The sequence below is a fragment of the Phalangium opilio genome, unplaced genomic scaffold, assembly GCF_054372755.1.
Source record: "Phalangium opilio isolate 3A_F unplaced genomic scaffold, DU_Popi_V2 ptg000042l_1, whole genome shotgun sequence".
Lineage (NCBI taxonomy): Eukaryota > Metazoa > Arthropoda > Arachnida > Opiliones > Phalangiidae > Phalangium > Phalangium opilio.
This window is the reverse complement of record NW_028324166.1, coordinates 8,630,776-8,642,482: the sequence shown is the minus strand read 5'-3', so window position 1 is coordinate 8,642,482 and position 11,707 is coordinate 8,630,776. Positions and strand designations below refer to the sequence as shown.

The window sequence follows — 11,707 nt, the reverse complement described above, 5'->3', positions numbered from 1 at the left end:
GCGATCAGACTACAGATTTTGACTGGACTAGTACAAGTGCGCTTAGCATAAATGCTAAAATTAGCTTTATTTTAAATCATAAAAGAAATACCGATAAAGTTTTAGAAAGTCGTAAGCATTTACCATTTCAAAAAGACTTATTTTACCGACGAGATAGAAAGGGGGAAGTAACTACTCGGGAATGGCTTTTTTACTCAGAGGCACAAAATAAGCTTTACTGCTCGGTTTGCCTTTGTTTTTCTGCAAAAACAAACTTATTTACCGATGGTTTCCTAAGGTTTAGACGCGCATCACAAAGCGTCCAAGAACACGAGAAACATATTTACCACAATAATTCTGACAGCATTATCTAAGAATGACATTGAAAGCGGTTTACGATTATCAGAAAAAATAAGAACCAGGGAAGTAGAAAGTAATCGTAATGTGGTGGATGCCGTTATATCAATCCTAAAGTACATGGTTAAACATAATCTACCGTTCAGAAGCAAGAGAGGGGAATCAGCTTATACCCTAGAGGATGATATGAATCACGGAAACTTTCTTGGATTAGTTAAATCAGAAGTAATATAAGAAACCTCCCTACGGGAGGGAAGTATACAAGACGCCATAGGCATAACGTTAAAACACGCGAGACATCCTCGAACCGCCAAATACCATATTCAGACACTATTGCTCATGGACAAGGTACGGTAGATCTTAGTCCTTTGATATGGTCGTTGGAAAGAGGAAAAAGCGCTTCAAACTAGTGTAGTCTGCTTAGCCGTCTGTCGTAAAGAAATAGAAGGTTCCTGATTTTTATAATAAATATTCACATACGGTTATTTCGAAACGAAAATACCTATGAAAATCCTATAATCGAGTCACTGCCTGTTTATTAATGATTGATTATCATCAAAATCTAAAAATGCTGCATGAATTATTTCATTGGAAAAGTTTAAAATGACAATGAGTCTGTGAAATTGACTTAACTTAAGCAGCCGACGCATCGCGAGATCAGAGAATGTATTCCTACGCTCTACGCGGCGCGGCCCTATTTTTTAAACTTTGTTTACGGCCGTATAAGTGCGCGGGAACATTCGCGGTACAGGGATGTATCGGGAAAAATTCGCCTTTGTACACTTTCCTTCCGAAGGGAGGTTTCTTATATTACTTTTGGTTAAATTAATCAGTAACTACCACCCTACTTTAGCCAAACATCTCAAACGATGTATTTCTTCTTCTGAAAAACAAAGAAAGAAATTTATAGTCAAAAACCAATGCTCCAGTGGAAGAATTACAAAAAGAAAGAGAGGGAGAGGTAGCATTGTCACTTTCATTAGCAAAACTACAATAAATAAATTGCTTTCCATTATGAAAAGGCAATTGCTAAACATTATTGTAAAGGAAATAATTACCTACAGCGGAAATAAATTCGGCTTAGAATGTGATACTACCCAAGACGTTTCAACAAAAGATCAAGCTGCTATTGTTCTCCGTTATCTTACGAAAAACTGTACAATAGAGGAAAGACTTGTTGGTTTTAAACATTCTAAAGGTGGCTCTGGTCAAGGAATGTACACACTGATTAAAAAAACTCTCGAGGACCTTGGCTTGGAAACCAAAAACATTGTCGGCTATTCTTTTGACGGTGCTCAAGCCATGAGATCGACTGGGAAGGGCCTCAATCACTTTCTTCATAAAGACAACCCGAATTCACTTTACACATGATGCTGTAGTCACAGACTGAATCTTGCAGTAACTTCAAGTTGCGAGTCTAGTGTGCAGTCAAAATGTGTTCTAGGGCTAATTGAACAAACGGCTGTTTTTATCAAAGATTCATACAAGAGAATGGATTGCTGGTCTGACGTCGTTCGTGAAATTGAAGGCTACCCTACCTTAAGAAAACTCCAGCTTATAGGGAAAACTCGTTGGTGGTCTAAAGAAAGAGCCGTGAATCACATTTTTAATACTCCAACTGATCTATACGCTGTAATAAAAGTACTGTCATCTATTGCCAGCGATGAAAACAAGAGATTTGACCCTTCCACGGTGAATGGTGCTAAGCAGTTTTTGACCTCCTTGACAACGTACGATAATATTTTATGCTCTATATTGCTAAAGGAAGTGTTTCAAATAATGTTACCAGCAACAACGTATCTTCAAACCAAAGGATTGAATTTATTACAAGCCTTGAATATGATTAAGATTTGCATTACTCAGCTGGATGATTTGAGGAAGAAATTCAAACACGTCAAATTAAATGCATCCAAATTTATCGATAACGTCAATGAGATTCTTGAAAATGATGTTAACTTGGATGATTTAAAAATTGAAAATACTTTTAAGGTTAAAGCTATACGCAGAAGAAAACGTATGGCCGGAGAGAAATGTAGAGATGAAGCTCCTTCAACTCCGGAAAAAAAATTTGAAGTTGAGGTTTTCAACTCCATGATAGATGTTCTACGCGCTCAACTCGAAGAACGATTCTTAATTAATCAAAGAACTTATTAGTTTCTCTCTGTTATATGCTAAACTCGACCTTAAAAACCGGCCTGATGATTTAAGTAAAGAAGTGGCTTCAGAAGGAGGATACGTAGATGAAGATGCTTCCTCCAGCGCCTTCTCCTCCACGGAGTCTGAACTCGACGAACATGAGAGAGAAATAACTGAACCAAATTTACCAAACGAAGAAACAGATTTTAGTTACTTGGACAGTGGTGGCAATGAATTCGATTTAGATAGTTATAAGTGTTCTGGAAAATGTTTTAATTGTCTTGGCTGTGTGTTGAAAATACTACACAAATATAATATGCATAGTAAAGCGTACAAAAGGCTCTTCAAAGTGTACAAATGTGTAGTATTGCTGCCTTGCACTCAAGTACAATGCGAACGAACATTTTCAAAACTAACTATATTGAAAACCAAATTGCGTGCAAATTTAATAGAGGAAAATTTGGAGAGTAACATGATATTATCCTGTGAAAATAATATTATGTTCTCCATTGAAAATAATGATATTATAAACGAATTCGCTGACAGTTCAAAAACTCTTAAGAAAATGTTGAGTTAGATTTGTGTGTGTTTTGAATTTGTATTGTAATGTCTAATTAAAAAATACACTTAAGAAAATTTGTGTTGCATAACTTGGATTATAACGACCTACTTTTAGGGATCGGCTTGGGGGCCCTTTTTAAAACGGTGGCAGATAGGTGTGAAGCTTGCCAGTCCGCCCCTGTACGTAACAGATGGGCATCGCACCGTAAGGTGAATTCTTTAACTGTTTGGCACTAAAACCTCAGCAATTCAGCTCACAAACCTCGTCTTGAAGTGGGACAAAAATCCATAGGGGTTTGAAATGGAGTAAATAGGGGTTTGAAATAGAGTAAATAGTGGTTTGAAATAGAGTAAATAGTGGTTTGAAATTATGTAAATAGTGGATTGAAATGGAGTAGTTAGGGGTTTGAAATGGAGTAAATAGGGGTTTGAAATGGAGTAATTAGGGGTTTGAAATAGAGTAAATAGTGGTTTGAAATAGAGTAAATAGTGGTTTGAAATTATGTAAATAGTGGATTGAAATGGAGTAGTTAGGGGTTTGAAATGGAGTAATTAGGGGTTTGAAATGGAGTAATTAGGGGTTTGAAATGGAGTAATTAGGGGTTTGAAATGGAGTAATTAGGGGTTTGAAATGGAGTAATTAGGGGTTTGAAATGGAGTAATTAGGGGTTTGAAATGGAGTAATTAGGGGTTTGAAATGGAGTAATTAGGGGTTTGAAATGGAGTAATTAGGGGTTTGAAATGGAGTAATTAGGGGTTTGAAATGGAGTAATTAGGGGTTTGAAATGGAGTAATTAGGGGTTTGAAATGGAGTAATTAGGGGTTTGAAATGGAGTAAATAGGGGTTTGAAATGGAGTAAATAGGGGTTTGAAATGGAGTAAATAGGGGTTTGAAATGGAGTAAATAGGGGTTTGAAATGGAGTAAATAGGGGTTTGAAATGGAGTAAATAGGGGTTTGAAATGGAGTAAATTGGGGTTAAAATGGGGTAAATAGGGACTTGAATGGGTTTGTTTTACACCTCAAACGTGATGCTAAATATTAAACAAGTTGGGAAACCAAAATAAACCTCTCCGAGCCGAGACGAATTTACTTTCTAGGCACAGGTCCATCAGCCAATGAGTAAAACCAGAAATACAAGGTTCAAACTGGCGAGAGGTTGCCAAGATCATTAGTAAAGGTTGAAGCCTTCAATAATTTCCTGTGTATCCTCAATAATTCTAAAGAGAACCTAACATGTGTATTTAACTTTCGGCTCACTCTGAACCGTTAAGACCTATGAGAGGACACGAAACAAGGTCAATGCTGGTTTAAATCTAGGGTATCTTATTTCATAGACCCAATCGTTTCAACAGTTATGAAGAGATAAAGTATTTTAAAAGATACGTTTACACTATATAAAAATGTAGTAAAGCTGAATTAAAAAGTAAACACCAAATTTGAAATGTTAATATAAATAAGTAAGTTCAGTCATCTTGCGACTTATTGCCACTTATCTAACGCCTTTATAATGCATAGAGGGGTGGTGGCTAGCCCCTATGCCACAGCTAACCGACAGCGCCCTATACTAACTATTACCGTAGACCTCTGCAAGTTTTGATGGAAAGGAGAAACCGGGTTAGATGTTCTTGGAATATTGAGATGGAACAGAGCTTTATAGCTACACAACTACTAAAAGAATCGTAATGCCGAAAAATATTTAAAATATTTCCATTTAATATTCTGCAAAAAGAAAAATTTATCGTTTTGTAAGAGATCTTTTCATCCTACTCGCTTTATATTAACTTTGATACGCGTGTAGTGTTTCGATTCAGATGCAATCTTCATTACTCGTTCCATATTAACTTTGATATGAGTATAGTGTTTCGATTCAGATGCAATCTTCATTACTCGTTCTATATTAACTTTGATATGCGTAGAAAGTTTCAATTCAACTGCAATCTTCATTACTCGTTCTATATAAACTCTCACTTGTGTCACTTCAAAGAAAGAAGTTTATCTTAAATAATTAAACAAATATAACTGATATTAATTATTTTAATCGTCAGTATTTTACATTAACTATAGTTAAGTCGATTTAAGAAACTTTATTCCTAAAATCATTTTAAACATAGCTATTTTTAACGTTTGACTTCTAGAGAACACCTATTTCAGAACTTTTGTAAATTTAGGGTATATAAGGCGATTGATTCACGTTAAGGAATAAGATAAAAAACGCATTCGCGTGAACCGATGGTGGAAGCCCTGCCATTGGGAGGCTAGACGTTTCTCGTAACCCTAGCCGATCGCCGCGTATATCTTGAAACCAAACGATGACGAAGGAAAAGAAGCCAGAATGTACTGAGTGGCGTCCATGTGGAATGGACAAAGACCTGAAGATGGTGGTGCATAGAAGCTGGTGTCAATGTGGAATTGACGAAGAACAGAAGATGGCTGTGCTTACGAGCCAGCAAGTACAGGCTAGTGGCCATGTGGGATGGACAAAGACTAGCAGATTGTGGTCCTTAGAAGCCAGTTATTATTATTATTACTGAGTAGGGGGGCTCGCGCCCTAGCACCGATGCCATAGGCATATTGTGCGCCCTCGTATTCAGGCCTTGAATAGATCCGTTGCCACAGCGTAGCGTAGAATTCGCTCCACCGTAATAGAGGAGAACCGCGAGGGTTCCACAGTTGTGAATCAAAATATTCTAGTCTAAGCGAGGCGGAGCAGTCGAACTCGCAAAGTACGTGAGCGGATGTTTCTTCCTTCTCCCGACACGACCTGCAAAGAGGGTCGTCGGCAAAACCCATCAGATGGAGGTGGCTGTTTAGCCGGCAGTGTCCGGTCAGAAGACCGGCGGCCGTATTCTGCAGAAAAGTTAAGCTCCTCCTTCTGCCCTTGGCTCGCTGGTTGGACCGTCAACCATTGCCTTTGGCATTTTAATTGGCTACGTTACATGCCTTGGCTCAGTGATTGGTGCAAATTCCGCGCAGACTCAGATGTAAACTATCAAATTATACACCAAATTCAAAATGTTTTTTCATAAACTGACAAATGAGTTACCGGTTAAACACTGGTTTTAATGGTTGCTTCGGTAACGCTATGTGCTGAACGCACTTACAGCAGACGACATTTCAACACTTTTTATCAGCCAGTTCAACCGGAATAACTTTACTTTAGCTCGCGCATTCAAAATGCAGTTTTTCCAATAAATATCATTTCTTGTAGGTTAATTATATGATAATTAATTAATTTAAGTCGCGGAAGCTATTTCAATCAATATTTTCACTACCATAAAAACCCGACCAGTTCCTTCTTCCTAGCCACCAAATACCATAAAATATGTAAAAATCTAACCTAACCTAACCTAACCTAACCTTTAATATGAAGGGTAAAATATAAAAAACATGGAAAATATATATTTTAATTAATTTCCGCACCTTAATTTTAACTAATTATCCTATAATTAACCTTAAATAAATGATATTTATTGAAAAAACTGTATGTTGAATGCGCGAGCTAAAGTTTAGCCGTTCAACCTCCCGACGTTGATCAACGTGTCGAGTAAAGTGGTGAGTGTAATTTATGAAGGATTAATTAATTTATGAAGTATTCAACTAAACTCTTTAATTTTCCCCCTTAAAAATCCGATTTAAATAAAAACACACCATTTAATTTATTTCTTTTATGATTTATTACTTGTTCAGATTGTGTGGCAACTGTCGATCGCAGTATAGAAATTAGAAGTCACTGCAGTAAAAAAGTGAGAGGGCTGATCGCCGGTGGTAACTGAATGGTTAAAGCCTTATTTGAGCACTTAGCATGACCAAAATCGCAAGAGCAATTCCATGATTCATTCATGCTCTTGAGGCAATAACAATTTCGCACTTATCATATTCTCATGTGTTGATGAGCGAGATACACCCTTACCCTTTAATCAATATTTATCCTTTCCTCTCTCAGACGAGGTATATCTTCCAACTGCTGACGAACAAGCTTATCCAGAGACTGAGTGTCAAGCCATTTGCGCCTCGCAACTAACACTGGAAGTCGCGGATCACCCGCTTAGCGCTTTACAACTGCAAATCGACATAACTTATAAAACATAACCAGTAACCATATTTACTCCTTCCCAATGAACAGTTACTTGAAAAGTAAGCATTTCAGTATGCAGCAATTGGTATAACGACCTCTTTGTTTCTCTTAATATGAATATGGTAAATCTGAAATAGGTCTAATGAATGACAATATAATAGTTAAGTTATATTTAAAATAGGTATGTGGTCATGAAGACTTCGGAGGATGTAAATTGCAATCATGCAACAGAAAAGAGCAATGAACTCTTCACAGTCAGGTTAACGGTAATAGTTAGTATAGGGCGCTGTCGGTTAGCTGTGGCATACGGGCTAGCCACCACCCCTCTATGCATTGTAAAGGCGTTAGATAAGTGGCAATAAGTCGCAAGATGACTTGGTCCAATTAGCTAGCTGAACTTATTATTATTATTATAGAAATATGTAAAGTTTAATACATGTGGAAAATAAATTGCTGAATTTTTGGGTTTGAGAGCTTATCGGGATTGATTGGGTGCTGGCATTCTGGTTATAAATAATGTCATCTTGAGTAGGCTAGAAATCATCAACATAATTCTAATGTGAACAGATTAAAAACATGCCATTAACGGTTTTAAAGCATTAATAGTACAGTCATTTTAGCTCAAAAATAGAGGGAACCCGCAACAAATTGAAACAAAGCTGAAAATTTCAGATCTTATAGATTTTTGGGCGCTCTTTAACGTGGTGTGGTCTCCCACACTGTCCCATTGGAGGAATTTCCGCCATATTGGAAAATGGCGGACAAAATCGAGAAAACGTTTAATAACTCCGGTTCTACTTAACCGATTAACACGTAATTAGGCTTCAATTGTAGATCACCTTCAAACACATAATTCACCTCTTAAAATATGTTGTCCTACAACTAACCGGAAGTTCACAATCCAGCCCGGAAGGTAAGGCAAATCTAATTTTTGAGTATTTTGAAACGGTTTCAAGCGAAATAAATGCAAAGAGGGTTTTAAACCTAAAATATATTATTCCCACTATATTTTTACCTCTTTAAGTGACGATGACGTCACGGAGAGGTATTATACTGGACGTGTGTGTGTTGAGGGGGGGTGTCTGTCTGTCTGTGTGTCGGTCACTGCGTCCGCAGTTGGCAAATCGGAGCAAACGTTTTGCTTCTACTCCCAACGTTAGGATCAAGAAGTGCGTGGCGATCGGCTAGGGTTACGAGAAACGTCTAGCCTCCCAATTGCAGGGCTTCAACCAAAGGTTCATGCAGTTGCGGATTTCTTATCATTTATTGTGAATCAATCACTTTATATACCCTAAATTTCCAAAAATTGTTAAAGAGGCATACGCTAGAATTCAAACGTCAACAATAGCTATGTTTAAAATTATTTTAGGAAATAAGTTTCTTAAAACGACTTCAGTAGAATTACGTTAAACTACGGACGAATAAAGTAATTAATATCAGAAGTTTATGACTTCTTATCCTGGGAAGTATTGGACTCAACCATATCCGGAACCATCTCTGTTAGCCAACTTCTTATTAGGTCCGATCACCGCGCCACCTACGGCGCTTCTCTCATTTTGAGCTGGCAGGCTGATTTGCGCGCCAGCAGCGGGCAAGTAACGAAACTTTAAGGTGTGTCCTGTGGTTTGAGGTAACGAATCAGAAACGGCTCAAACTAGTGCAGGGTCCTAGGCCCACAGATTTTTATGGGTTTTAAGATTTCTAGACAGACGGCTTTTCAACGATTGGCGCTGAAGAAGTTTTGAACACGCCCCACAGTTTGAGAGCCACAGCCTCTCGGCATGGGATTTTTTTCAGTAGACTAGATCGTTTTTCTAGTGGGGAGGAAACTTTCGACCCTCTTTTACGATTACCATAGGCAATTTTGACTAGCAGGCATGGATACTATATAATGCCTTAGTGTCCAATACTTCCCAGGATAAGAAGTCATCAACTTCTGTTAATATCAATTATATTTTCTTAATATTATTAATTGCGTCTCGTATCGGAGAGGTTTATTTTGGTTTACCAACTTGTATATTAGTATATTTATCAATATTGGTTAAGCTTAAGTTTAATCATAGTCCTTTACTTGAGGTTGAGCCTCAAAATCTCTATGTTCATTTGAACAAGATACTCCCTTGCATTGTCTGCAAATTGAAGAACAGACTGGACCAGTTTTACCGCATTCACATTTCAAATCACAGACTTCCTTGCATTTACGAGGGATCATCTCCAGAAGCTCAGCTGGAGCAGGTTGTAGAGTGGTAACGATTGGTTTGATTTCAGATCCTACCTGTCTCCAACCCCATTCTCTAGCATTTAGGCTGCTTCCAAGCTATGTTTGAACTTGGTGATAAACTCTATTTGAATGTTGCTTTGCTGCCGCACTTGTTGGTGGAAGAGAAGCTAATTCAAAAGCTCATTTCTATAATCTTCATTTAAAGTATACACTTGGTTATGTCAACTTTGTTTCACACGCTTTAACTCAACTTTAGCCGTATTGACAAGTGTGGGCGAACAATGATATATATTAAAACATTAAGTTTTATGATGGTAAAAAGGCTGTTTTACCCTCTCCCGTACTATACATTATAGCTCTTGTCTGAAAAGAAACAAAATTTGTCAGTAATAGGAACTATATGTTTAATTTTGGAAACGTATTCTGAAAATTGAAACCATAAATGCTTTAAATCCCCATTTTTTATATGAGGCTAATCTTCAGGGTCAGATTGTGAACTTCCGGTTAGTTGTAGGACAAAATATCTTAAGAGGTGAATTATGTGTTTGACGGTGATCTACAATTGAAGCCTAATTACGTGTTAATCGGTTAAGTAGAACCGGAGTTATTAAACGTTTTCTCGATTTTGTCCGCCATTAAAGAGCGCCCAAAAATCTATAAGATCTGAAATTTTCAGCTTTGTTTCAATTTGTTGCGGGTTAAAACCTATTTTTTCCTGTACTATAAAAGCGGTAACAGACTTTTTCTTCTTTTTTAAACCCCTCCCCGGCTCCACTTAGCTCTATGAGGATGACAAGCACTATCCACACAGGCTCACAACCCCTTTTAATAACAGTCAATGATAACAAAAATCCAATAATTTAAACAATGTTATGAAGTCTATCTAATAAATTATTCAATGCATGCATATAACCCATGCAATAAATTATTCAATGCATGCATATAACCCATGCAATAAATTATTCAATGCATGCATATAACCCATGCTATAAATTATTCAATGCATGCATATAACCCATGCAATAAATTTAATTTCTTATTAAATGAAGCGTCTACTAAATTACAATATAAGTTAACAGTAAACTAACATGTATGCGAGAAATAAGTCATAAAATACAGGCAAATAGCGCATGTAATAAATTAAATGGATTAAACGCGAAAAAAATAACTATTTATAATGAGAGAATGAAAAAGAAGTACGTGTCAAATTGGATATTAAAGAAACTGTGGTGAAAATGAATCAATAGAATATCTACAATGAGTACTATAAAATCACAAAGGAGAATACAATAATCAGAGAGAGTTCATGTCGTCATGAAGAAAGTGCATGCCAAATTGAGCATTGAAAATAATCGAAATACAGGGAGACGATATTCAAACAACCTTTCATGGCATTTAGAAAATTATCTACAGTAATTGAGCATGTCTTCAAAAAACAAAACTAGTCATTATTTTCAGGCTGCAATTTTTCACTTCTGTCATGATGTTGGCTTGAATACTCTCGGTTTCCAGTCTAAACCTTTTATTTTCAAACCTTAGCTTTTCGTATTCATTCCTAGCCCTTTCATTTTCAGTCATTATTTGCCAAACAGACGCAAACATGAGTAGGGCCTCCAAACATGCATTAGCGGAAGCTATGAGCGTTTCTTGCTTTTCTTACTAGGCAGCGACTAAGCTATAAGAAAGTTTAGCCCATTTATAAATGAAACAATAAAGGAAGGCCATTTATGCAGAAAAAATAGCAGGGAATGATGAAAAAAAAAACAATGAAATGTTGAAGTAAAGAATAAAATTAAAAGGACACCGCAGTAACTCTTAATGGTTAACTGACTTTGCAGCAACCCTCTATCTCAAAAAAATCTCCAAATGAAATTTTCAGAAGGTGGACTATTATACCCTACGTCGAATAGAAACCATTTTTATGACCATTTCTGTGTTCTTCAGTGGCAAGTGGATGAGCACCATGTTCAAGGAAAGCAGAAGGCTCTTTGAGGAATCTTCAGCAAAAACTGGAGGAAGGCTATTCAAGAAGCTTGCACCCACCTGCAACAAATAATAATGTTAATAACATGGTTAATACATTACGAGAACTTACCAAATTTGCAATACGCAAAGCTTCACGTTCTTCTATAACAAGTGGAATATTGTTGAGGAATGCCTTTCATTGTCACCTCGGGAAAGAGTTCTCTGTTGGCGGTGGACATCATTTACCTGCTTTGTGATATGTTATCACATCTTTGTCCTCTCTTCGGGCGTGTTACCTAAGTCACTGATGACCAACAAGGGTACAACCTTCAACTCATAGAGGGAATGCGGCGCCTTTTTCAGTTTTTTAAACATGTTTCATTACTATGTATAATTCAATACAATAACTAC

General features: G+C 37.0%; 1 protein-coding gene and 1 long non-coding RNA gene across 4 annotated transcripts; both read left to right on the top strand.

The window, feature by feature from the left end:
* The first annotated feature begins 1,827 nt into the window (after positions 1–1,827).
* Positions 1,828–7,124, top strand: LOC149678995 (uncharacterized). Its single transcript, XM_089835961.1, has 5 exons — positions 1,828–2,489; positions 2,545–2,939; positions 3,149–3,238; positions 6,723–6,800; positions 6,979–7,124. Exons 1-5 carry the CDS (start codon positions 1,828–1,830, stop codon positions 7,122–7,124), a joined length of 1,371 nt encoding a protein of 456 aa, XP_089692087.1.
* Positions 6,000–11,416, top strand: LOC149678994 (uncharacterized). Of its 3 annotated transcripts, none has more exons than XR_016366184.1 (5): positions 6,000–6,587; positions 6,723–6,778; positions 6,979–7,376; positions 11,170–11,213; positions 11,276–11,416. It is a non-coding gene; the product is annotated as an uncharacterized LOC149678994 (long non-coding RNA). The 3 variants fall into 3 exon arrangements; XR_016366183.1 differs by having other exon boundaries at positions 6,723–7,169; positions 7,292–7,376; XR_016366182.1 differs by having other exon boundaries at positions 6,723–7,376.
* The last annotated feature ends 291 nt before the right edge of the window (positions 11,417–11,707 follow it).